Below are 22340 nucleotides of genomic sequence, written 5' to 3'. Positions count from 1 at the left end.
TCCATCAGAAACTGTAGGGGCATAAGAGAGAGCGTGATATAAGGAAAGGATGGGAGCATAGATAGATGGAGGGAGTGGGGGAGGTGAGAGTACACCCAGGCAGCTCAGCATGGTGAGTTCTCTGACGGAAGAGAGGGAGGGGAAGGGATGGAGGAGGAACAGCAGAGCTTGGCACACAGAGAGAAAACTAGAGAGCAAGAGATTCTCCGTGTCCCTGCTGCCATATGGTGAGCAGCCATGCCACAGCACAGCACATACATGCTCTAATGGAGAGGCAGGCACAGAAGAAGGTTGGTGTTATTAAAAAAAAGGATCTTTAACTATATAAAATGTTCCTTAGTGTATTCTAATAAGGGGAAAACCATGACACTAACCAGATTGCTGGCAAGCTGGTGGATATTAACAAGTTATTTAAAAAAACAGGTTTTAAGGGAAAATATTAATATAAGACTCTGGATGTCTTCAACTGTCCAACCAGTTCTAAGGAGCCCAGACCCAGTCTGGGACCAGCTTGGGTAATTTTGTTTTACTGGGTCTGTGTGTCAATGTGTACACCACCCGTGTAAATCCCTTTAAGAATAAAATTGGAAAATCTGAATTTCACTCTAAGTTTGTCTCTGAACAATATAAAGAGATTTTCTTTGGCTTCTGCTTCTTCTTCCTCTCTAACTAATGGCTTGATAGTGGCTCGTGCTACAGCATTGTCTGGGTCCCTGGTGGACTAGATCTCACTCTCTCATTTTTTGAAAATTCATTTGTGCACACTGTGTTCAAGTAGTTTATTTTCCCCCAACAAGTCTGTTCCTATCTTTTATGAGCTCCACACCACACCCATGGCATAATGGAGAGCTGACGGTAATCCCTCCTCCTGCCCAAAACTGCCTGTGATTTGATCTCTTCCAAGTGTGCATGTAGATTTACTTTCAGTTCTTTGTTCTATTCACCCACAAATAAATACAAGGCTGGATCAAGGCTAAAAATGCTAATAGTAGTGTCCCATGGCCCCAAGCCAAGAGGGATTTCAAAGGCCCCACACATTTACCACGGTACAGTTTTTGGTGCCTCAAAGCAGCCCCTTCAATTTGACTAATTTTAAAGCCCTGTCTTCTACAAAGGTCAAAGTTGGGATAGTCATCTAGCCTTTATTTTGCTTATGGGGTGCTCTAATGAAAATGCTTATTGAAGACGTGGGATTCACCAGACACATCGCGATGTTATGACAATACTTTACCCACAGTACCGGTACTTTAGTCAAGATATGTGTATATGTAACTATAACATTTGCACTCAAGAACCTTCCTGTTCTACAGAATACAACCGGCTGGCATCCAGCTGAGTAGAGTCCGCTCGAGTTGTGCTGCTGTCTGCATCATACTTTTGATAGCAATTATTTACAAACCTTCAAGTCAGTACAAGTCAAACTGCAGCTGTTCGCCTCCTATCAGGTCAAACGAGCCTGATAGGAGGCGACATGTTTATAATTATCACAGTACTGTGCTGTATCTGTTCTTTTCCTCCACTCTTATCAATGTAGGTGGTAGCCTGCAGGCCACCACCTTTGAGTCACAGATAAGACTGCGATACAAACCCAACAAATTAATAAATAATTGAAAGCCTAGCTGGTTTTGAACTTCTTTGAGCTTGCTTTGCTGGAGGGTTGAACACTTGAATTGTTTAGTATTGTTTACTATGTGACATTCAAGGTCAATGTGAATGAAGTGGTTGGTTTATATTTAATGTGCCAAATTCCTTGTAGGACATAGTTTTGCAACTGGGCAGCCGTCTGGAAACACTTATTCACTTTTTTAAAAATCGAAAAAAATCCTTTGAGTTCAATGGTCACCTCGACCTGATTAACCTGCCCAAACTTCCCTCAAAAACAAGTTCTTTAAAAGTGTTTTCCCTTGTTAATGTCCACAGATTTCCATTTGTTGTGTGTCTGTTTCTTCTAATGTCTCTGACTGTGCATACTAGAAGTTCTGGAATAACTTGTTAGTTTAGATGGCTAACTTTACCTGGATCCTACACGTCTTTTTTATATGTAGATTATAATACACCGTAGTTTTGACTCATTTTGTCATTTGTTTCTTACATGCATTTCACGATTGCCTAATAACTGCAGTGTGCGTGTGAAGCCTGCAAAGGTGATAAAGTATTTTCTGCAAAGAATAAGGTGTTAAAGGGAGAGGAGGAGGATTTTATTTTCTTTTGTCTACCAACAAATGCCTTTTGTGTATCCACATTACACACATACAGACACACACACAGGCACACACGGCTGCTGCAAACAGGAAACTCGTCTTTAATTTTGGCATGCACTTTACTTTCTATTCAATCTCACAAATAGCATGGAGGAGGAGGAAAGTTTTTTAATACTCATCTATTATAGGACACCAAATGAGTTTCAATCAGTCTTGTAGATGACTACAGTAAAAGTGTGTGTGCGTGTGTGTGTGTGTGGAATAGATTGAAGACAGCAGAGAGAGGGAAGGAAGGAAAAGAGGATGGTGACAGCGAGACAAGTTCGAGAATTGGAGAGAGTGAAACATCTCACAACAGAATGGAGTAACAAGAGTCTGAAGTCAGTTAAAAAATGCTTTTCAAAAAGTGTTAGAAAGCAAATGAGACGAGGAAAAGTTGGAGCGGTTAATTTCTAAATGGCCATGAGGTGGTTTTCTCTGACACTGACTCATTGTTATTTGATTCATGTCTGCCTGCTTTTTTGAATATCGATCCCGGAACTGGAGGAGTGACTCATACGCTGCCGTAGAGGCCTGAGTCACTACAGGAAACGAGTTGAAGCTGGCACCCATTGCCAACCTGATGCCCTCCCAAACCCATCCCTCCTCCCCAACCCCCACGCTTTGTGAAAGCCCAGGACGAGTGAATGCGGTGCCAGCGTTTGGCTTAGAAGTGGTAATGACGCTCAAGGACTGTAGGACTCAGCTGTTTTATCAGCCTTATTTTTGGACACATCGACTGTCATGTCAAGGATGGGGTCTTTAACTTTTTTGGAGTTGTTTAAGTGTAACTTTAAGCTTTGAATGAGGTGCCAGGCTCTGAGAGAGACAAAGAGGGCCAGAACCATTTTTGGAAGCATTTTTGGGGAAATTGAAAGGCAGAGAGGACACACTGTAACAACTGTGGTTAAAATTTAAGAAAATCTTCATTAAAACTGCATAGTTGCTTAGTATGTTTTAACTTAGCCTGTACAGACTGGCATATTTCTGTGTAAAAGTTCAACAAAGCTGTGCAGCATTTCTGATTTCCCATTCTAAATTCTTATTTAAAAAAACATGAAACACATTAGTAATTAAAGTTCCTAAAACGGCTGGTTGCTTTAGATTCAACTGATATAAATCAAAAAGACAGTGTTGGTGAAGAATTGGTGCATTTGTTTGCTGGTAATAAGGTTATATGGGCAACTTCATCAGGTCCCAAAAAGCCTCTTGTTCACTCTCTGGCAATTAGCCTGAAGATTAATTGTTGTTTTTGCAGTGAACTCAAGAACCCTATGTGCAATTCTAGTAATAGATGTGATGCACACCCAACAGTGACCACAATAAAACTTGCATAGTTATGTTTAAGTAACGTTTGTGCCACTAAAAAAGCTCTGATCCATCAAAGCGTGAACAAGGGCCCTGTAGGGGAGGCCTGTGGTGTCTGCCACTTGCCCCTGTCCACTGACACTGTTAGTGGATCCTTTAGATCAGGGGTGTCAAACTCCAGTCCTCGAGGGCTGGTGTTCGGAAACTTTTAAATGTGCCCCTGCTGTAACACACCTGAATAAAATTTAGTAGGTCATTAGCAAGAGATGAACGTGACAAGATGCTGAGGTGGCAACCCCTAACCTCACGCTTGTATGTTGTTGAAGCATATGTGGATCAAGCTTCTTTGGAGACCATAAGTTGAAGTGCTCTAGGATAAGATACCCAAGAACATTTCAAAAGCAATTAAAGGCATGGAATAACACGTTGTGTGCTCCCAGCTTGTAGTAAAGAGCACTTTGAGTGCTCTGAGTAGAAAAGTGCTATATACATACCAGTTCATTTACACTGTAGGGAATGTAGCTGCCATCAGTGAGTGCTGTTGCCATGGCATGTGGTTTTGTTTAGGTCCAGGAAGCAAGATTTTTGCACCATATCATTGCATTATAATGAGATGATCAATGTTAACTGTGTCACTCATCAGTAACATTAAAATTGTATTCTTCAAATGATTATATGTTTATGCTAAAACCATGAATTGCTTGACGTACAGCTCAAATTTTATAGTATTTAGTTATAGTTGGTGTGTTCTGCTAACGTAGCTGGTATTCCCATTAGGGGACCTTTAATGAAGCTAGCCATATTAAACATCAAGTACAAACAAACACATTGAGTTTGGATGAAAGTCTGCAATCTTCAAAATTCTGACACCGAACTCAATTACATGATGGGCTATATTCGTACTGCAAGTCTTCTTCTTGTTTGCAGAGACACAGCTCAACTAATCCATGATGACAAAACACAAGAGACAAGAGACTATCAAAATAAAACAGGAAATCCAAAACATGAGAATTCTTAAATCAGAGATTTAAACAACATGACAAAGGAAAAATGGAAGAGGAAGGATGAACTGAAATAAGAAATTGAATCTAAACTATAACCATTAACAAAACCTAGATAACTAAACTAGAATTAAGATGGCCTGAGAATATAAACATAAAGAAACCAACCAGGAACTATCTGCTGAAAATAAGATTGCAAAACTCAAGATGTCCATCCATCCATCCATCCATCCATCCATCCATCCATCGGATTTCCTCCGGGTTCTTATCTGTTTCATGTCACAGGGGCAGCAGTCTAAGCAGAGATAACCAGACCTCCCTCTTCTCAGCCACCTCCTTCAGCTCATTGGAGGTGTTTGGCGTGCCCCAAGCCAGCATTATATTAATATTTTAAAAAATTGCAGCTGAAATAAAAGCATTGAGCACTGTGGGACATAATAAACTGTTAATATCTACAGGAGAATTTTAAATGTTAATTAAAAATTCAAATGGTGTTATAGCAAAACAGGTGGTTGAACTTGATACATTCATTTAACCCACTGTTTTTTCTAGATGCTAATTTGAAAATGCTGGTGGAGCCTACATCTGTTCGATTTGGCTGTGGCAGAAGTTGACATCCCCTCCCCATCATCAAGGCTTTCTTTGCCTTGTATCGTATTATTAAAAGTTATTAAAAACTTCTCATTTTGCTCTAAGTTCTCTAAATCATGGTCAGTAAGAGTAAACATATATCTTATGACAATGAAAGACAGAAGTTAATTTACTAGCTAATGGTAGTAAAAGGTGGAGAAACTGATCTCAGAGCAGTGATAACAGAGCCAGCGGTACCTTCATAGCACAGTGGTTTCTAGCAATTTCCCATGAAAGAATATAGATTTGTCCACATTGTGCATGTGCATATAACCAGAAGAAAGTTGCTGGCCTCATAGGTTGAGAAGCCCAGTCCATTGTTAGTGAGACACAAACATAGCCATAAAACTGAGCCATGCTATGGATTTCAGTAGAATCAAATATCGACATAACGATATATAAACGTCTATCGTTTCATTTTACGCTATCGTTTGTTTTGTGGTGTCGCAAAATAAACTGTTTACGGCAATAGTTTTTCATCGTTTTGATGGTCACTGAAGTGGCTATATTAATTTCTTAAAGTTCTCTCTTTCTCTTATATTTAATATAACCACACTACAGACGGACAAGCGCCTGTTTTTATGCGTTGTCGTTAGCAACAATGACGGTAAAACCATCGCGTGTCCGCTTGTTTATTTTACATATAAACCTTTCACAATAAAGCTCAAGATCCTGTTGAGACTTTTCAAAATAAACTGAATCACGTGAAAGAGTATGCACGCTGTAACACTAGGTGACAAACTCCAAACTGTACTTTATTTTGACTCATTCCCACATATACCATCCTGCCTCTGTAAATAGGCGACTACTAAATGTGTATTTATCCACAGAAGAAAATAGTCCCACACCACGTTGTGCTGCATCTCCATCTGCTCATGTTGGAGATGTGTTTTACAGGAAAGATAAAACTCAGGCACAGGCTAAAATGCACTGGAGGTTTTCTGTATTACTTTCAATGAATTATTCTGACATTTTGTCATTAGATATTATCCCTGCTGAGTCAACACACACACACAGGTACGACTTAATCTCTCATGTTTGTCTGGTTCCGTGGACATGGCCGCAAGAGTGTATTAAGGTGGCAAATCTGTCTGATACCAGGGGGCTTCTGCATCTTCTGTTCCGGAAGTTACCTGCATGTTATTATTATTTAACTCCTTGGGGCTGTACATACATATATATATTCTCTCCCAGACATGGTGTATTGTATTATAAGGAGGGCCTGGCTTTGGTTAGTGCTTGCTCTTTATAACAGAGTCAAAGGAGCTTGCAAAGAAAAGCGTCTGGACTTCTTTAAGTTTACTTGAAGACGTTTCACCTCTCATCCGAGAAGCTTCTTCAGTTCTAAGGTCAAATGGTGGAGAGTCCCAGATATAAACCTAGTGGGAGTATCCCCCCACAGAGGGACAAAAGGACCCCCTGATGATCTTCTAATCGCCTGAGCCAAGGTGTGAAACTGGGTGTGGGTCCCAATCAGCCAGAGTTTCGGGTGTGTTCATTGTGAAACCTGGCCCCACCTTATCATGCGAATTCCTGAGGTCAGATGGCCCAGGATGTGAGTGGGCGTTAAGGCGTCTGGGAAGGGATCTCAAAACTGGATTATAGATGGCAGAGAGTTGGTGTCGTAAACCCCCGCCTCTGTTCAAAGATGGTCGCTCACAGTGGACATAGATGGCTTCTTTCAGACGCTTTTCTTTGCAAGCTCCTTTGACTACGATGACCTGGATGACTGAGAACCTTCACAGACATATCTTTATAACAGAATTTTCATCTGTTTGGAAAAAGCCTTTAACAGAAAAATGTAATGCCAAATGTGTGACATCATTTAAATATGAAACATTTCTGAAAATGGTCCTATTTAGCATTATGCTTTAAGAAAGAAAACACACACACACACACACACACACACACACACACACACACACACACACACACACACACACACACACACAAACTACCCTCAATCCTAACCCTAGAAAGGTCACTGGCAGATGTTAAGAGGTTAAACAAAATAATGCAGGTTTGGGATTGTTCTTCTTTGGATACAAGTGAAACACCCCAAAACAGGATTTTTCCATCTCAGTACCTGACTAAATGAGGAGTCCTTTTTTTGTAGTCTGTATCTGGTATGTGTATGCGATCCAAATCATTTCAGATTCTCATGGACAAAACTTTGGTTTCCCTTCATGCAAAGAGTCAGAGAGCAGAGCTTGTTAGTACTGCTCAGCTTAATTATGAGACACTTTATGTTAATGCTGTTTTCTGCTTTGAATCATGGATCCTTTGTTTAAAATATTTATATATGCGCCCACCACACACACACACACACACACACACGGTTTATTGTTTTAGTTGTTCAGCAGTGAGCTCCATCGAATGTTGTGATGGGAAAGTGAGGCAAGTTTGTTTGGAGCATGTGTGTGTTTGCAGAAGAAAGTGAAGAAATTATTCTCACTTTGCTTTAACCTTGTGTCTCACTACATTTGAATATGGATATTTTTCTTAATGAGCTTGCCATCCGTGTTTCCGTCGCTCTGTACGTTTCCCTCTGATCTTTTCGTTCACTGCCTCTCTTTCCCTCCCTTCACTCTCTGTCCTCTCACTCTCTTGCTCTCATTAAATCTACTACCATCCATGTCTGCATTTTCCAGGGCTGTTATTTGACGGAGATGGGTTTTTTTTCTCACCTGTCACAGAGGATTTAATAACTTGATTTTTCAGATTTGTAGCAAAAACACACAGAAACAAGAGCACATGTTCCTGCTGCCTAGTTTCTGTTGATATTAGATGAGACATCAACTGTGTTATGTGTATTGACATTGCATAGTTTGACCACCAGAGGGCAGTCTACAGTTTTTACATAACACGTGACAGCTAGCTAATCTGAGTAGAGTCTGGCTTTGTGCTCATGGTGACTGTGGATGAATTTGGATGAATTAAATTAATTAAAATCTTTTCCTTTTCTCGCTTGCGCAAAATTCCTCTAGTGGCTGTTTGGGGACTTTGGGGGAACTTTGAGAACCCTTGCTCTATGGGCTTACGCAAGCTGGGATGTCATGTGATCAAAATCCTTTGACCCATAACTGTAAATCATAGAAAAAAAAAAAACATTTCAGGTTGGCTGTGGCCTTTGTGTATATACTGTATGTTCCTACTCCACGTGTTTTCTCGATGTTCTCTGGGTGATCTTGTCGTCCCTTCCTGCTCCCATATCAGCTGGGCTGAGCTCCATCCCCCCTGTGATCCTCTTCAGCAGCCATTCCCAAAGCCAAGAGTCCCGCGGCCATCTAGAAAAACAGAAAATCCCATTGGGCCCAGCCAATCTGAAATCTTCACTTTACTCAAAGTATAAGAGAAAGTGATGAATTTTCTTGAAAATTTTATTTAAGAAATGCAAACAACACAGGCTGTTAACTATAAATTGCTACTCTGTTGCTACCACCTAGGGCTGGGCCATATCATACCATTCACGGTAATACCGGTATAATGTTGGGCAATGACAAGAAAATGAAATATCGCGATAGAATATGGGTAAAACGCGCATGCACAGTGCCTTTGTTTTCATACGCACATGGCGAAAAAGGCACGGCGGCGACGGAGAATGACAAGGGCGAAAGCGGATCGTTGGATGAAATGGATGAACCAGAATTGGTTTGTAAAAATGCTGCAACTTCAGTGGTGTGGAACTGGTTTAGCTTTCGTCCGTCAGATACACAACAAAGCACTATTTTTGGTAGAGCATGCTAGCGGACCGTCATTATTACCGTATTTTTTGGAAAATACGGCACACTTAAAATCAATCATTTGATTTTTCTGAAAATCGACAGTGCCCCTTATAATCCCGTGTGCCTTATGTTTGAATTCTGGTTGTGTTTACTGACTTCGAAACGATTTTATGTCGTACACGGCGCTCGAAAATCTGTCAAACGTTTTAGTACGACTTTGCTAAGCTACTAACCCGCACCGCTTGATGGATTGTCAGAGCATTACGACTATCGTAGGCAGAAGCCTCGCGGAGTGATACGTACGGTGCTTCAACATAATATTACCCCGTGTGTATAAGCTCTTTTTAAGTTTTGTGGATATTATACATGGTTATGCTGAGGATATGTCGGCCAATTTCCACTGGAAATGTCTTTTGGTTAAACTGTCAGCAAGGAATTTGCATTTGTACTGTTACATTTTTATATAACTTTAATTCAAAAAAGAGCTGCTTGTTTAAGTGAAAATACATTGATGGGGTTTTTTTTTTTGCACTAATAAAATTGTGGAGTTGTAAAGTATTTTGTCTAGTGTCAATTATATCGTCAGTTATATCGTTATCGCAAATTTTCAAATCTATATCGTGATAAATATTTTTGGTCATATCGCCCTGCTCTACTACCACCTACCACTGGCACACAAACTTTAATACAAGAGCAGTAGATTTAGGTCAGAGTAATGAGTAACATCAGAAACTCACCACCTCCTATCACCATTTTTCATCTATTTTTTATACAAATACATTTATATAAATATGTAACCATACATACTTAATTTCAAAGTTACTGTAGCCCACCAACAGTTCCTTCACGGCCCACCAGGGGGCATCGACCCACACTTTGGAAATGACTACTTTCAGAATAGAAGGCAAATAGCAGCATGGACGTAGGTTTGGATTTAGCATTTGGGATGAAAAAAAAATGTTTTAAATACTGTTTTATACATTCTGCTGAAGTTTTATGCACCAGTTTAGACCCAACCTGTTTTTCTCTCAAGGAAAACACAATGTTTGGTACCAGCTGACAATTCAACATGACACAGTGAGGCTCTCTGTATCTCTGTCTTTACAATAACTACTCTTATCTTTTCTAAATCAAATCTAGCTGGATGTGTAGCTGTGGATCTGAGAGTGGGGGTGTGACCTTGGATTTTTTCATATATTTGGTAACTGAACGGAAAAAAAAATCACATTTTGTAAATATATCCAACCGTACGACTGGCCCCAAATGGGTGAGTTCACAGTGGCTACTTCCATCTTTTAAATACAGCCTGTGAGATTGAAATAATAGAAAAATAACAGACAAAGGTAAAATGTGTCAAAATGTGTGGAAAGGTAGAAGTTAAATGTTTGGGGGCAAAAATGAAAGAACTCACTGAACCCCCAACAAAGAATGATCTTGAGGATGGAGGAAAATGAGATGTAATAAGGATGAGCAAATGCCCCGATCACCTTCTGTGCATTTAATACTCGGAATACTTACTTCCAGCCAACATGGATTTATTAGACCTAATACCAATAGAAGCTATTTTGGACTGCAGCCATGCGTCATCAACAGTAACACCTCTGAAATAACAAATAAGATGCTGATAATCGTCATAAAAAGCTAAACGTAAATCCCTCTCATGCTGAATCTGAACAGCAACATCTTATTCAGTTCGGGTTGAAGGCTTCCCCACGGACAACTGGTGTCATATTGATCAGATCGACAATACACATAACCAACCACGCAGGCTCCATAAATCAAGTCCGTACTGGATACTGGTCTAAATCTATTAGCAGCTGACAGGAGCCGTGGGTTAGGACGGGCTCAGTGAGAGCCACGGATCAGGAAGTAAATCCTGCAGCGCTGCAGCAGCAGGTGACCTCTCTGTGCCCTTTGGCTGTTACTCCCAGGAAGTGTGTGTGTGTATGTGTGTGTGGGCAGGTGCTAACATTTACAGAGGTAAAGCTTGTATTTCACCTACTGGGCCCTGACATCTCTGAAGGCTGTATTTAGAGGCAACGGTTTGTCTTGTTGCACCCAAAGGAGCAATGGCCAAATCTCAAGCAAACAACTAGTTGGTGGACTTTGATTACTCAGGCCTCAGCTGCTGGAACTTGTAGTTTTTTTTACCGCCTGAGCCGATGGGGGAGCATCCTGCACCGCTGAGCCCCGGTCTGTAAGTAGTGCTGCAGAAAATCGTGTTCTGTTGCGTATAGCAGCTACAGTCGATGTTGTTCCTAAAGCATCTGAGGTAACGTTGCTCCAGGACCACCGCTGGGATGGAGAAGTTATGTTGTGACTGTTCACATGGGAACAGTCACACAGTACCAGTATCTTGTCTTCTGTTATCTGCTGATACAGATATCAGATGGGAGCAGGCCTGTCTGACAGACAGTGCTGTAACAGGGTTAGTGCTGTTATATGTAACCAGAACTGCCCAAAGTGTGATGGAGAGATAAAAATACATTTAAACTGAGAGCAATAAATCTAAAAATAACAACGGAGCATTAATATCTGGAGTGTCCTGTGTGTGATCCATTCCTCCACCACAACCTCATCTCTGTATGCACTTTTTCTCCCCTTGACTTGCTACCAGGCTGCCACAAAGGCATGGATTTCTGTTCGATGATTGTGATAAGGAGCAGTTTGTCTTTATGACAGTGCGATTAAACAGTTGGTGTTTCTTATATACTCCACTTCCCTGCTTCTCTTTTGTCCCTCTGCTCCATTCTTTCACTTTTTCACTTTTCACTTTTCATCTCTTCATTTCCTCTTCCATCTTCCTCTGCTTTGCCTCTTCTTCTTCTTCCCTTTCACTTTCTCCTCTTCGCATTTCTTTTCCCCACTTCTGTTCTTCAGTCTCTCTTAGTTCTCCTCCCCCCACCATTCCACCTTGTTTCCTTTCCTCATTTCCCCTCCTTTTCTCCTGTCTTTTTAATCCTCATGTCCCCTTTTCCTTCTTTTGATTTCTTCATAGATCCTCTCTGTCTCTGTGACTTGTTGGTTTGTTTTCCTCTCCTCCCCTTTTTTCTTTTCTTCCCACCTCTTCTTTCGTTTCATCCTCATCTCTCCTCCCCTCGCTTTCCGCCCTCACTTCACCTCTTTGTTTTCCCCTTTCTTTCTCCCTACTGTATGTCCTCTCCTGTCGTCTTTCTTCTCATCCATCCTCCTTCCTTTCTTCTAATTTTACTACAACTTAATTTTTTGGGTCTTTTCTCCTTTTTCCCGGTTATTCCCCTTTTCTTCTATTCTCCTAATTATCTACTTTCTCTTCCTGTAAGGTCTCTTCCCACCTCTTCTTTGACGACTTGCTCCTTTCCTCTTTGTTTTCCCTCTCTAACATATCATAAATATTAATGTCACATCATCCCTAAGCTCACTGCCGTATTATTTCATTACTAGCAAAAAGCTGCTCTATGAGCCTTTTTTTGCCAGGCCTGTGGCATTTAAGGGACACAGCACATGCACCGATTTCTTTGGTCAATAATTTAAGATTCCAGTTGTAAAACCTTAAATTGTACCCTACTCAGTTCACATCTAAATTTATCTGCAGGCTGATCATTAAACCACAGATTGTTGCATTTATAGTAATTTGCTTATATTTTAAATAAATATCTCTGTATAAATCTCTATATCTCTATTTTGTTTTCATGTCATTTAGCAGTACTTGTCACAGGGTTCACTCAGTCCTGATGGTCAGCAAAAAATGTCTTGAGCTTTACCTTAATGAACTATTAAGCTGCTCTATATGTCCGTGATATTAAAGGACTTTATGTCTCATTCTTCATTCCATATTTAGCAGTGATTTCAAAGAAATTCCCTCGCAGATACAAATTTTGGTGACCATCAAGACGTATGTGAGACTTCAGTATGGTTTGTCCACCCGTCGTTTGACAAATTCAGTATCATGAGACCAAGACGAGGAAATGCTCAACCTGCTTCCTGTGGTGAAACAGGGAATGGACTAACAGTCAACCCGCTTTCACCTGCAGGTCATCACATACTGACGTTTGGTCAGGAGCACATGTGTGGATGTGCGGATTCCCATTATGACCCGCTGGATGTTTTCTTCTGAAACATGCAGGGCAGGCAGAATTTTATAGGAGTTCTTTAATGTCTGAAATGGAAGGCGTGAAGTTTTTGGCAAAAGATGGTGTTGTCATGATGAGTCTAACCATGATCGCCAAAGAAACCTTCTGCAGATAGACAACATGTGCCATATTTGAACCTAAACGTTTTCATTTTAGTTTTTTTATTTAACGTCGAGTCAAAACAGAAAAAACTGGTCCCAGTCTGCCTTGAGGTGACTGTTGTTGTGATTTGGCGCTATATAAATAAAATTGAATTGAATTGAATAGATAGCACTGAAACACCTGCCTTCTGCCTGCCTCCCAACGTGGACTTTTTAAAGGTTTTTATAAACACATTGGTACAGGGGGGTATTGTGTGTTAAAAGATGACGAGAAGGGGCTCTGGACCATGGTTGTCCTACTTTTGTCTCCTTGTCTGTAAGTTTGCATTTGTTGCTGTTTTTTTATATCGCGTGCTCTTCCAGGCTTTTAATATTAAATCACAGTGTCTTTGTATTATGATTGTAGTCATTTCACTCAATGTAGTTTTTAATTATGTGTAATTTGGCTGGTCTTCTTCAGCTCTAATAAATGCCTGTGGCCTAGTACATGTTATCCCATATGGAAAAGATATATATATATAAATCTTATAAAGTTTGTATCTGTCTTGTGTGAAACTTGTATGAAAAGCATACAAGAGTGAAAACAGATATAAAATCCCTAGAAAAATTATATAAATGAAACTTGTATGTTTTGGATACTTACTAAAACAATATATGAAAGTGGCCACTTTCATGAGTAAATCATATAAGCCTTCACTATATGAAGTAGGCCACATCTTATGCAAGCCTTTTATAAGTTTTTACTATTTCTTTTCCATATGGGAATGCCGAGTAGTGTTTGGAAGTGAAACATAAAGAAGTATATCCTCTGTCCTCACCTTATTCATCAGCTCTTCTCCTCTTTGGTCTGTTTCCCCTCTATTTGCTCTCTCCTCAATCTCCACAGTGTGAAATCCAATTAATCAGCATACTGTAATGCCTTTGATAAAACCAATACTCTTCCCCTCTCTTTCTCATATCGATTCGAAGAGTTTCTTGTGTTGGCAAAGCAGCCTGAAACAAAAGCACACACACAAAAAAAGTTGACTGCACCAAAACACAGAGAGTGTGGAGAGTGGCTGATATCGACTGAACTTAATGCAACAACTGTCTCCTTCATACTGTGGTTTTAGTTCATTTCTCCTCCCCTTTATTTATTATTTATCCAATAAAACAATCATTCTTTTGTAATTTCTTATTGTATCTTTCTGTCCTTTAACTTTTTGCGTTTGCAGTGATCCACAGTGTGTGGAATTACTGTGGAAGGCTTAAACCTAGTGGATCAAAGCAGTAGTATTCTGTGGATTTATGATTTTTCCATAACATTTGTTTTTGTTTTTTTGTTTGTTTGTTTTTTACAAGAGTTGAATTTGTTCAGATGCAGCAGGATCTTTATTTCATTCTATTTTTTTTTGCCACATTAAACATTACAGCGATCAGACATAACATTGTGACCACTGACATGGGAAGTGAATAACACTGATTATGTCTTCATCGTGCCACCTGTTAGTGGGTGGGATATATCAGGCATCACGTGAGTATTTTACCCTCAAAGTTGATGTTAGAAGCAGGGAAAATGGGCAAGTGTGAGGATTTGCGTAAGTTTAACAAGGTCCAAACTGTGATGGCCAGATGACTGGGCCAGCTTTGGGCAGCTCCAAATCTCCAGCTCTTGTGGGATGTTCCCAGTGTGCAGTGGTCAGAACAGGGGTGAACCATTAACAGGGTCATGAAAGCCAAGGCTCACTGATGCACATGGGGAGTGAAGGCTGGCCTGTGAGGTCCGCTCCAACAGACGAGCTACTGTAGCTCAAATTATAGAAAAAGTTATGGCTGGTTCTGGTAGAAAGGTGTCAGAATACACAGAACATCACAGTTTGTTGTGCACGGGGCAGCAGAGTTGCAGACCAGTCAGGGTGCCCATGCTGACCCCTGTCCAAAAGCAACAACAATGTGCACATGAGACCTGGACAACAGAGCAATGGAAGAAAGTGTCCTGGTCTGATCAATCATGCTTTTTTTCACATGGATGGCTGGGTGCATTTGTGTCCCTGACCTGGGGAACACCTGGCAGCAGGATGCACTTCTGCATGAGGACTAAACCAGCAGAGGCAGTGTTATACTTTGAGTATTAGCCAGTTAGATTAACCAGCCTCAAGTGGTTGTTAGAGAAACTACAGTTTAAGGCAGTGGTGTTGCTGCAAAGCAGTTCTTTTTTACTTAGGTTTACAAAACAAATCTTCTTGGTTAAGTTTATGAAAAGCTAACGGTTTAGATTAAAATATGCATGCTGGACTCTTTCTTGGTTTTTAATGTGGGTAGAACCGCAAACTTGTACTTTACCTCCCAGTGCACAGAGTGGGATGAGTGCACATTTAATAAATTAACCTTCATAATGACGCGGTGGATGCTAGCATTAAAAAAAGTTATACTCTTGTTCTAATTAGTAAATTGTAGCATTGGTGACACATAAATCCACAGCTCAAACCATTGCTGTGTTTAGCATTACAGAGACGCGCATTGTTGCTGAGGATGGTGAAATAGAAAGTAAAACACGTCCTCACAAACTAAAACGGTAAAGAGCTCGATTACGACACAGTAAGGAGTGAAATACTCTTGGACTGAAGTGAAAAAAACACCAGTGAAATTCCAGAGAGTTTGGGTGACATTTGACACATCCTTTCCTTCAAGTGTATTAGCACATTTAGTTTTTGAAATGTATCCTGAGATGGTAACTTATAACGTGGCCTCCTTTCAAAAATGCAGAAGTCTTCATGCTTCTGTTTGATTTTTTTTGCAGAGGTATCCAGCAGCAGTTATCCAGCTACAGAGAGACTGTGATCCGACAGGCCACGGCAGCGGCAGGCTCGGCCGTTCACCGGGACGACGCGCCGACCTGTGGCATCTGCCACAAGACCAAGTTCGCAGATGGCTGTGGGAACCCGTGCTCGTACTGCCAGACCAAGTTCTGCGCTCGCTGTGGGGGGCGTGTGTCCCTGCGATCCAACACGGTGAGGGAAGGTTACACTTTCTCAGCACAAAAACACATATTTTTATCCTTGTGAAGTAGCACACAGCAACATAGCAAATATTAAACCTGCCCTCACAAAAGTGTGATGCAGTATCCTCCACACGTTTCAGTGTGAAGGGCAAAAAGAATGGAGGACAAAAAATAATACTTTGATCGTTATTAAAGGTTGAATTGAAACTCATTCTCCTAAACAGCACTATGCATCAGTTCCTGGACGGAGCTGCAGCTGTCTGGAAGAAATACAGCACTGTCACATTTGAAGAGTTTTGATATTAAAAAGTATCATAAGTATAATATCGAGTGATATACACGCTCTTTAATTTGTATATCTTCAATATGCATTCTTTTCTGTATTGTAAAAAAAGAACATGATCACAATCCTACAACCCAAACTGCTTTATACGTTAGTAAAATGAACATAATACAGATACCATAATACAGAATTAAGTAGGTTAATGTAAAAAACACAGTAATATATATATAAACACAGAAGTATTTCCTTTTTTTAAATTTGTGTGTACACTATACTGAACTAAGAGATATGCGGAGTTTTATTCCTAGGCGACCACTGACCCACTTTCGAGCCTTTTTTTCAGACATGGCAACGTTAGAACAGGAATATTTCAAAGATAAAAGCCTGACATTTTCACTGATCTTTCTTAACATCAAAATGAACCACAATCTGTCATTTGGGACAGATTCCCCAAAAGTATTGGCTACTAATAATATGAAAAAATAAAACTCCAGCAGTCCTGCAAAATCCCATATTTGAGCACACCTTAATACGAATATTGAAAAAGACAGTCAGTGACCATTTCTGTTTGTCATATAGTTTAATGTAAAATAAAGCATGCACAATACTTTTTAACATAAACTTCTTAGTTGCAAAAATGACTCCAGCATGAATCGACTTGTTGTATTTGCTGGATTGAGCAAGTACGACAAGTTGTGCCACTAAAGCAAAAATCAGCATGTCGTCTTGTTCAGCAGGAACAAAATACCGGAGATTCCAGATGGCGCTCTAATCACAAGTCAGAAAAGAAGTTATTTAAATATGTGCATACATTTCATTAAAGACCTGGGTCACTAAAATCTCAAATCATCACATTTTTACAATAGTTTCTGCTCATCCATCTCTGATTTGCATTAAAACTGAATGACCCAAAGTTTGGACATGTATAATGATTGCTAGGAAATTTGAGACGGTTGAGCAGCAGGAATGTTTGATTTTAGATGGACTGATGCTGTTTGTGCACAACCTACGCATGTTCGCTTTCCTGCTGAGTTTATGCTGTTATCCTCAAGATTCAAGTCTTATTTGATGCAATATGTTTTTTTTTCTAAATTATGGTAACGTTGTAAACACGAATAAGTAATTGAAATTAAATCTACACTCAGTATACTTCCTACAAGCAGCTGGTGATAAAAGCACGCACTGAACATCACATCACGCCTCAGGTGTTGGAACTCAGATGGAGCTGATGAGCCGTGGGTCGTACTGTATGTGCTCTCGAAATGTACTGTATCTGAGCTCTGTGTGTGTTACCATGTGTGTGTGTGTGTGTGTGTGTGTGTGTGTGTGTGTGAGACCTGGTAAAGGTTAATTGGGCATTAGACTGAGCAGTGGATGGGAGAGGGGGGTGTCTCTCACTCTGTCTCGCTCTGCCAGGGGTCCGGAGGTGCCCTATACACACACAGTGGGGTGTATGTGCGTGTGTGGTGATGCTGGGAGGCAAGTCTTCCTCTGAAATAAGTGACATCCCGTCTTACCCCCCAATCCCCACATCCCCTCCCCTGAATTGTCGCTGTGGCATTTAATGACCTCACACACGCAAACACACAAATGCTCAAAAGTACATCCTAATTAGTTAGTGGCTAACGTGGGGAGAGTTCAGCAGGGGGGTGGGGGGGCGTTACATTTAGTGGAAACTGTTTGAAAGGTACATTGACAGGTACGCACACATACACACAAGCAGACTCACAACACTGTTTATTAATGTTTGTTTGACTTTCTGTTTAATTATACTTTGTTAAGTTTGCTCAGTGTGAACAGAAAACATGCGTTACGACTCAGGGAAGACATGAAATTACTCAAGAATACAGCTTGATTTTTACCACCACTGGACATTTACTCAAATAACTAAAGGAATACAATCATTTATACAGAAGCAAATCTTTTTCAGTTTCCTTAACGAGACAGTCAAACAGAAAAATTAGTAATATTCAGTTGTTCAGTGCCCATTAAGATACAAATCTGTGTCTTTCTAAATCTGCATCTTTTGGAGACACAGAATTGATGATTATTTTTCATTCAGTGATTGCCAAAACTTTGGAGAACAATTAAAAAATACACATTTTGACAGCACACAGCTCAAGTTCGGGTCATCACCAAAGATAGTCATCACCGAAACCCAGGACAGGGTTTTAAAATAAAGTTCTGCTTTAACTGTTATAGTTTCTGTTGCAGAATCGGAGCCTTGTGTCTTTTATAATGTCTCTTTCTCTAGAGCCAGATTCATTAGCGGATTAGCTTAGGTTTGTTTAAAGGTTGTAGATTGATAACACTTAGCCTAACGCTAATTTAAATACATGCCTACCTCTAAAACTCAATATTAAACTAAGTGTTGGTTTAATCTGTACACAAACAGTACAGTTTTGATTTTAGATGGTGTCAGCTGTGACCAGAGATTGCTACTACTTGTTGCTAATGTTTGTGGACAGTCTGTAGTCTGTTAATCACTTGGGTTGCCTCAGTGGCTTAAAGATTCATTTTAGGTTGAGAAGAAGCTGTTACATTACTATATTGTTATTGTTACTATCTAGTGAACTCGAAATGAGCTGGTAGGTAGGCCTTTGGACAGAGTAAAGAGCTTTCCTATGGCAAGCTAAGCTGTCTGCTTTAGCTCTATATGCTTTTAAACAATGAAATAGATTATGTTCATATTTGTGCACTGAGAATAGAGCGGATAGATTTTTGTATTCTTCTTTCAGCTTGAAGTTGGTTTATAGTTTTGCTTTAACCTCATTTTCATAAATCAGAAACATTACGTTTTAATTTAGGGAGGCTATAACCATGCACGAATCTTGTCATGTGCTGTTGTAGGCCAGCAACCGTTAGGTATTTGGGTTTGTGGTGGATGTAAATGAGGAATTTTAAAGGGCAATGCATTTTCTTTCATCTTCAGTGATGGGAATATTATTGGAAACTGAAATATCTGCGTATGACAGTGTTTGTGACTTGCAGGCTTGCACAGTAGGATCATTGCCATGCTTTCAGATACCATTTTTTTGTTCACATTCTTTCTGTCTTTCTTTTCATTATACATGGATGGCTGACTGGGCTGCAGGAGGACAAAGTGGTGAGTGATGCATCTTTTCTTCTCTCTTTTCTGGAGCACATAACTCTGACCAAAACCTTTAAGAAAATACATGTACATAAAACAGACCCTGTCTTCTGTCTTCACACGTCTATTAGTTTTATTGTGAAAATATTACCTTATGAATACAGCACAATTACAATTTAATTTATGGCATGATAACGAGACTAAAACAAAACACTCATCTGCTTTGATGATATTCTTGCAGTCAGATGCACGCTGCCACCTCAGAGGTAGATGATGCACACAGACCAATACACTGTATGGACAACTTTAGATTTGCAAATGAAAACATGTGGGAGGAAGTGGCAGCAGTCCTAGGCAAACATAGGGAGATTACAAGGCCCAGAAAAGAAACATACTCATCATCTTGACATTTAAGATGTGTAATATTGTCAGTGTGGGACAGAGCTTAGTTATTATACATCCTTTTAGAAAGGGATTTAGTAGTTAACTGGAACCATGTTCACAAGTAGTTAACAAAATCCTAATTCTTGCAAGAAATGGATATTGTGTTTACGTATTAATAGCTGGTGTGTCTGTTGTTGTTTACCTATCCTTGGTCATCTCTCATTTGTTGATTGTGACATGTTTGCTTTGTAGCTAGCTTATGGTGTCTTTTTAAAGCAGGATTTGTCTTTTTTGGGAACACCTGTCAACATATTCAGCATATATTCACTAGCTATCTAGCTATAGTACTGATTTACAATAATTTCAGAGATTGCGTCTTCAAAAAGCAAAAACTGTATCTGGTTTATGTTTGTCTGTTAACCCTTTGGTGTTGTCTCCTAAGCTGTCGGGCAACCACGTTTCTAAATCTAGCTTTAATTGCCCAGTTTTTCCAAATGTTGAACTGTTGGACACTAAAACTGACCCAAAGAACCCACAACTAACTTTTGTACATGCCGAAATGGGGCAAGCATATCAAAACTTGCAGCCTAGCTTAATTAACACCTTACTGGCTGTCATATGTGGCTTGTATGTTGGGATTATGAGTGTTTCGGTGCATTGGTCCCCTACTGTAAACTTCCTCATTGTCATTAAGCCTGGTTGTTCAACATGATACTGCATGACAGGCGTACCTGGCAGAGATGCCTTTAACATCTCCCCTACTTGTGTAGTTGTGTGTGGGTTTAGAATTTTTCTTGGCCTTGGCTGACTGTCCTTAGGGCAGCTGCCAAACCAGCACTTTGATCTTTATTGGCTGGGCTGGATTGCCACGAGTGTCCAAGAGTGCTTTGGTGTGCTGTACATAGTGGTCCCACTCCCTGCTAAAGCTTGGTACGCGAGGCACTGGCTCTAAAGAGGAAAGTTTTGGCTGAATGGAGGCCTTATGTAGCTGGATACTAGACCAGGTTTGAATTACTCTTGACACAGATTCATTTAATTACTTTAATTTTGGCTGGCACAGTGAACCAAAAGTTACTCCCTGCTTTGTCCACTCCACTCAAATATAACACTCAAAGTTAAATTGAAGCACTGGCAAGTATAATTCTTGCTGTGAGTGATATAATGATATGTATTATGTAGTATACTATAAATGTTTTTAATAGTGTTTCTAAACAGGGTCATGTTTGGTCTATGAAGTCGCACACACTTGAATTTATTTCAGTTCACAGAAAACAATGACTGGTTAGCAATTCAAGATAATGACAAAAAATCTGAAAAAACTATAAGAGAGCAAAAGTGACAATTGGCAGTGCATATTATTATATAATGCATTTTGTGCCATTGTCATTGTTATTATTAATCTTTCATCCCATGGATGTAATACAGTTTTATATGAAATGCCCACCCAGCAGGAGTGGCAGGCTCGTGAGGGCTCATGACGGTCGCTCTCAGGGGCAGAAGCAGTATTAGTTGTTGGCAAATCACATGATGAAGTGCTAGTTGTTGTCATTATGGTTTCCTGAAGATGTAGGTGGCAGAATGTTTCCTTGTCCTTACCCTTGTGGAATTTTGGTCAAACAGAAAATTGTTCATTCGATACCTTGGCTGATTGGGACCCACACCCATTTTCGCACCTTGGCTCGTGTGATTAGGCAGAGGATCAATAGGGGGTACACGACCCTCTTGGGGGACTCTCCCATAGGGCTTAAAAATCTGGGACTCTCCACCATTTGACCTTAGAACTCAAGAAGCTGAAGAAGCTTCTCAGATGAGAGGTGAAACGTCTTCAAGAAACTTAAAGAAGTCCAGACACTTTTCTTTCCAAGCTCCTTAGACTACAATGATCTGGATGACTGATGACCTTCCCAGTCCCATCAGTTTAGTCAATCAGAACTACGCTATAGCGTGTAGTTTAGAATGAACTAGATCTTTCATGTTAGTTGAATTTTGCAGTTTCTTTGGACCAGGACATGTCATATGACCTCACAAGCCCAGTGCAGTTCGTGGGAACACAAAGACCTCAATTACAGTTTAAGTGTCTGTGATTCCACGCATAAACTTCGTCTTCACACGGTGAGCATGAGGATCCATTTGGACATCTGCATGCTTGCCAATTTTTTGTGATTGTGCAAACTGAGCTGTAGAGACTTTACAATGCACCAACTGCGCATGCACCCCAGGCAGTGGACAAGTCAAGAAGTATAACAGGCATGAATGCAAGTCTGTCATCTTAGATTTTAACTGGCATACATTAAAAAAGTTTTGATGTGTTTTTTTAACTACTTTCTCACTTTTTTAGTTTCTATAATTTATTATTTCACCATTATTTGGTATTCAGGTCTAGTAACAGGGTTTTTGTTAGTAAACACAACTCATTGTATTTCTGCATAGATTTTATCAGTCTTTCTAAAACAGTTTGACATTTTTCCATTGTTTAACTACAGTA

The 22340-nt window shown here is 40.0% G+C and overlaps 1 protein-coding gene across 15 annotated transcripts in view; it reads left to right on the top strand.

The window, feature by feature from the left end:
- Positions 1-22340, top strand: part of rims1a (regulating synaptic membrane exocytosis 1a) — a 112030-nt gene that overhangs the window by 17096 nt on the left and 72594 nt on the right. For 14 of the 15 annotated variants that reach the window (XM_084948444.1, XM_084948439.1, XM_084948445.1 and 11 more), the window contains exons 3-4: positions 15897-16107; positions 19475-19486. In XM_084948444.1, the coding sequence (XP_084804570.1) occupies positions 15897-16107; positions 19475-19486 (223 nt within the window). The remainder of the gene's footprint in view (positions 1-15896; positions 16108-19474; positions 19487-22340) is intronic. The other variant, XM_084948442.1, reaches the window with a different exon arrangement.

This window comes from Perissodus microlepis, chromosome 13 (assembly GCF_051167445.1).
Source record: "Perissodus microlepis isolate ML-2025 ecotype Zambia chromosome 13, ASM5116744v1, whole genome shotgun sequence".
Classification (NCBI taxonomy): domain Eukaryota; kingdom Metazoa; phylum Chordata; class Actinopteri; order Cichliformes; family Cichlidae; genus Perissodus; species Perissodus microlepis.
This window is presented reverse-complemented; position numbering and strand designations above follow the sequence as displayed.